Source organism: Ceratotherium simum, chromosome 17 (assembly GCF_057802395.1).
Source record: "Ceratotherium simum simum isolate JZ-2026a chromosome 17, ASM5780239v1, whole genome shotgun sequence".
NCBI lineage: Eukaryota > Metazoa > Chordata > Mammalia > Perissodactyla > Rhinocerotidae > Ceratotherium > Ceratotherium simum.
The window spans coordinates 53,793,786-53,799,310 of NC_141916.1; the positions used below are offsets into that span (position 1 = coordinate 53,793,786).

General features: G+C 51.5%; 1 protein-coding gene across 1 annotated transcript; it reads left to right on the forward strand.

Moving 5' to 3' along the window:
* The first annotated feature begins 1,583 nt into the window (after positions 1–1,583).
* RBP5 (retinol binding protein 5) lies at positions 1,584–5,208 on the forward strand. Its single transcript, XM_004438678.3, has 4 exons — positions 1,584–1,746; positions 2,032–2,210; positions 4,296–4,397; positions 4,863–5,208. The coding sequence occupies exons 1-4, from the start codon at positions 1,674–1,676 to the stop codon at positions 4,914–4,916; spliced, it is 408 nt and encodes a 135-aa protein (XP_004438735.1). The 5' UTR covers positions 1,584–1,673; the 3' UTR covers positions 4,917–5,208.
* The last annotated feature ends 317 nt before the right edge of the window (positions 5,209–5,525 follow it).

Here is a 5,525-nt window from a genome sequence, read left to right on the forward strand (position 1 = left end):
GGGTAACGGGGGAGGCCAGGTGCTGCAGGGGGGGAGGGAACCAATGAGACTGGGGAGCAGGGGCGGGAGAATGTGTTAGGGCTTCTTCCCCTGACTGCAATTTGGGGGAGCAAGGGGACTGCGGGGGCTGGGGAGGAAGCTGGAAAGCCGTAGAGGGGGTGGGAAATAAGAGAGACGTTGGGAGAATCAAGAAGCCAGAAGCCCGGGGGTGGGGAAGGGAGACGTCAACGGAGACCTGAGGGGGCCGCGGAGCGGCGATATCCGCGTCACCCCCGCCCCCGCCCCTCCGACACCACCAACTCTGCATTAACCTCTTTTCACAGCCCGATCCATCAGCAGGTTCCTGCTGCGTGCCTCCTGGGAAGCTGAAGTAAAACCCTCAGCCCGCACCCGAGGGATCCTAGCATTTCGGTTCCCAGCCCCGGGTCTCTGAGGAAACCATGGGATGCTCAGCAGGGGATGGAAAGGGCTCTGGGACTGGAGGAAGAGTGAGGTATTAGTGCACCCCCGCCGCCCCCCTCCGCCCCCCACACCCACACCTGTAGGGACAGTTCACCACCAGGTGGAATTTTTCCCACTGCCTAACCTCCCTGCCTACCCCTCCCCGAATTTCCCACCTTAAACCGTGATGAACCAATCCAGTTGGTTCTGAAGCCAGGGAAGTTGGTAGGTTTCAGAGAGAGGGGGAGGGCAGTTGGAGGCAGGCTACATAATAATTTAGGCTGGCCGCCCACCATGGGAATACTTGTGGTAAGCATGGGCTGTCCAAGGGCTGGGGACTGGGTGTGATGTGTCATCAGTGACTCCAGAGGGAGAGGGAAATCCTGGATCCCAAGCCAAAGAGTACAAATTCTCCAAAAGGGCCAACCAAACTCCTCCCTCACCTGCTCTGGACTTTGAACTCAGCACCTCATCAGGCTGCTGACGGCCCCTCTGTGCTTGGAAAGGGCAGCTTCCCTGCTCCCCCCAGTGGCCTTGTAGGACAAAGGATCTGGAGCGCTGGAGTTGGGGCTCCAGCTCATGACGCTGTCTGAGGGAGCTGTGGGGCCCTCGCGATAGGATTTCCTCCACAGCGGCTCCCAGCCAGCTGGCTGTCCCCCTTCCTTCACCACCTCCTCCCCCTCATACCTTTCAGGATCCCTGACTCAGTCTCAGGATCTCAGGATATTGTTAGCACTCATCCCTGGGTGAGCCTAGAAGAGCCCCCATTCCACACAGCAGCACTAGCTCCCTCCCAGGGGAGACTGCCTGCCCCTCAGGGCCCTGGGATGGTTCCCAGGCCTGCCAGAAATGGGCAGGAAGCCAAAACTGACCTTCGGAAAGACTCAAGTCTTGGATAACTGACAGCCCCCAGATCCTGCTCCAGGTTCCTTCCTCAGGAAAAGCCAAGTTCAGGCAGAACCTTGCCAAGTCTCTGCCCCTCCCTCAGGCTGCAGACAACAGCCCCAAACTCATCATAGGGGGAGGGAGGAAGTCTGGTAGGAACTCTTATTGCAACAGAGCCCTAGCCCTATAAAAACCCGGGAGCACAGACCTTTACACAGCTTGCCTGTGTGTGTGTGGATGCCGGCCTGGAGTCTCTCAGCCTCACCTGCCAGACAACACCCTTTCCTCCTCACCCTGTCTCCTATATTCTCCTGAAATCCTGATCTCCATCTTGGCCAGCCCAGACAATGCCTCCCAACCTCACCGGCTACTACCGCTTTGTCTCACAGAAGAACATGGAGGACTACCTGCAAGCCCTAAGTAATGGCTTCACCCCTCCCAGACCCTTTCACTCTCCTCCTTCCCTCTCCCTTCCAGTCTCTCTGTCCCATTGGGAAGGGGGATGCTGGGGTTGGACACTGTGGAAAGGGTCAGGCGCTGGCACCTGACTTGGGATCCATCTCTAGCCAGGGGCATTGCTGGGAGGGAGTAAATCCACCGTCCCAGACCCAGCTGAGGGGAAGCTCACAGCCCCGAGGTGCTGCTGCAGGTGGGGGAGCCCTGCAGGTGGCTAAGAGGACCCTTGCTGAGAGATAGCCCCCACAGACATCAACATGGCTCTACGGAAGATAGTGCTGCTGCTCAAGCCAGACAAGGAGATTGACCATCAGGGCAACCACATGACAGTGAAGACCCTCAGCACCTTCCGAAACTATGTTCTGGAATTTGAGGTGGGAGTTGAGTTTGAGGAGGACCTAAGCATCATGGATGGACGAAAATGCCAGGTACCTTTCCTCAGGCTTGTGGGGAGGGGGTGTGGATGAGCTGGTGGCTCTTAACAATTTGGGGCAAAACAAAGTGACCTCTCCCAGCCAGAGCCAGGGGAATGATCACCACACAGGCTGCGGAATCCCCAGGATAACAGGCTCCCGGCGCTCCCCCCACACTCACTCCTACTTCTTCCCTGCCTCCTCTTTTCACAGCCAAAAGGACAAAAAGAGCAAGTCACCCTAGGGCCAAGGAGCAAACATTTGCTCACCCTCTACCCTGTGACCCTGTTGGTCATCACAGTCTCTTTTCCCTTAGCCTCTATAACTACACTTTCCTGCATTTCTTTCTGCTTCTTATGTCTTCCTTTTGGTCTCCTTTGTAGACTCTAGTTCTCCTATTAATCCCTTAAACTAGGGTTTTCCCCCAGTGTTTTGTTCTTGACTTGCTCTCTCTTGTCTGTACACCATCCATGGGCTAAATCGTCTACACCCATGCTCTCAGCTACCATCTATAAACTGCCCTGGACATGAATCCTCCAGCCAGACCTACCTCCTGAGCTCCAGGATGAAGTTTTCAACTGTCTGCACAATGTTTCCATCTGCATGCCCCAGATTCATTATCTTCCTACCCAAACCTATTCCTGCTTTTATATTTACTGTCTTCTTTAATGACAATAAATCAGCCAGATCAGGGACCTGAGAGTCACAGTTAATATCTTGTGCTCCCTTACCTCTGTGCCTCCAACACACACACACACACACACACACACATACACACAAGCACACACACATGCACCACATCGATTTAGTCAAGAAGTCTTTATAACTTTTCTTTACTATCCAATATGGTAGCTACTAGCCGTATATAGCCATTGAACACTTGAAGTGTGACTAGTCCAAATTGAGATGTGCTATAAGTGTAAAATACATACTAGATTTTTAAGACAATACAGAAAGATAATGTAAAAGATCTCAGAAATTTTTACATTAATTACATGCTGAAATTATAATATTTTGGATATTTTAGGTTAAATAAAATATATTACTAAAATTAATTTCACCTGTTTCTTTTTACTTTTCTAATGTGGCTACTACAAATCTTTCAGTTATATATGTGGCTTGCATTTATGACCCATTATATTTCTACTGAACATTGCTGCTCCTTACTAGCTTTTCTCTCTATCACCACCTTCATCAGGCCCTCATTTCTCACCTGGTGCCTGAAATTGGCCCCCAGTCTTAACCCTCTTCTAATCCACTCTGCATACTGTAGACACAAGGATTGATCTAAAATGTAAAAGTGACAATGTCACTCCTTGACTTAAACCCTTTCAGTGACAATCTGTTACAGTCCAAATAAGATCTATAGCTTACGAGGATCTTTCCCATATCACTCTGGGTAGAGGCCCTCACAACTGTGTGCCCTTCTTTCTTATCTCTATGCTGTTTCTTTCCTTGCTAGAAATTTCCCGTTATCTCCCATCTAATTAACTCCTCACTTCCTTGAAGACTCAGCTCTTCCCTCTCTACTCCCGTCCCCAACACTCTTGCCTGGTATCATAGATACCTATTTGCTGCCCCTCTATCTGATCAAGATCAGAGCTCCTTGTTTAGCAGGGCCTGTCCTGTGGGAGGGCTCAGTAAATGTTGCCTGGAATGCCCAGCCCCACCCAGCTCTGATTCGGGGGGTTGATCCTTCATTCTCAGGGACACTTCAGCTGTTCTTGAAATGAGAAAGACGAGAAAAGAGATTTCCCTGGTGGGACTCCAACCAATCTCTCTTCTTTCGCAAAGGCCCCTTCAGGTCAACCAGACATATCAAGAAGACAAAGTCTCCATTCTTCATCACCCACTCCCCACTTTCACCCCCGGTCATCCTACTCCATCCCTGCTCTGCCCCAGCGGTCACTGTAGACAAACTGTGGGCCCCCCTCAGTGGCCTTTAGGAGTGGGGGAGGGGAGTTCTCTCACTCAGAATGAAGGGGCTGGAGCAAGACAGCATCTGCTGTGGTGTGAGAGGGGGCAGCCCAGCCAGACTGAGTTGGATGCATTTTGGGGGTCCTGCCCCCCAATCTTCATTTTTTCCTGCTTTCCCTATAGACCATAGTAACCTGGGAGGAGGAGCAGCTTGTATGTGTACAGAAAGGGGAGGTCCCCAACCGGGGCTGGAGACACTGGCTGGAGGGAGAGAAGCTGCATCTGGTAAGCTGGGAGAGGACTGGGGAAGGAGACACAAATGGGTGTGTCTGGGAGAGGGGCCTCCAGCTAGGATTCTTCCCCTTGCCCAAATCAAATAAGTCTACTACTCCACCCCCAGCCCCCCCTCCAAGGAAGCCAACCAAGGAGGAAAACAAAAGCACTGGGAAGAGTGGAGAGTAAGAAATAGAGTGGCCACGGTGGGTCCTGGCTACAAGTCAGATGAATGTCCATAAATCATAACTGTAGAGGTGGAGACTTAGCCATTTCACACTCCGTGACCCAGCTACCTTCCTTCCTCTGGGGTGAAAAGTTGAAGGTTTGGAACGATAATACAATTCCCCATATATGAAGTGCTCTAGCTGGTCTATCCTGAAGGATTAAATGGAGGTCGAGGACCTTGAGAAAGGAGCTCCTGCTGGCAAGAACGCCCCTCCTTCTCTCTCCTCATTATTCCTACTCTATCCCCAGGAACTGACTGCAAGGGATGCAGTTTGTGAGCAGGTCTTCAGGAAGGTCAAATAGCCGGAGAGGAGCTGAGGGCCCCTCCAGACCGCGCCAGTCCCCAGACTCCTCTTGCTTGTGCCCCTTCAAGCCCAGATTGTCCCAGGTCAGCAGTCCCTTTCTCAGGCCACTTACTCTCCCTCTGGGTCCCTCCTCACCCCTCCCCATGTTAATCTATAACTTTCAGCCCCCAGGCCAAAGTCCTTCTTTCTCACACTCCACTGCCCAATAGTGACCTCTTATCCAATTCCAGGTCTGGCCTCCTGGATGAAAGAAACAGACGAAGGGGGAAGGGCCCTTGAGAATATCTAATCTCAACTCTCTTTAGTTCATTTGACCTCTTATTTTTCATCTAAGAAAGAATTAAGCTTTGAGAATTTGGGAACTAGTGGAAACTCTATCCTGGTAGACCTTTTGGAAAACTGTAACTGGGGTTCAAGAATTTAAACAGGAGCTACTGGTGGAGTCTTTTTGTCCATTTCCTTGTCCTTATTCTTGAGAAAGCCCCATATGCTCAACAGAGCCAGGCCCAAGGCATGGCCCCACCTACACAGAGTTCAACATCTGAGTGCATCCTGGCTATCTGATACTTCCATCCTACATGTTGGAGAAGAAGGACAGGACAGGGTG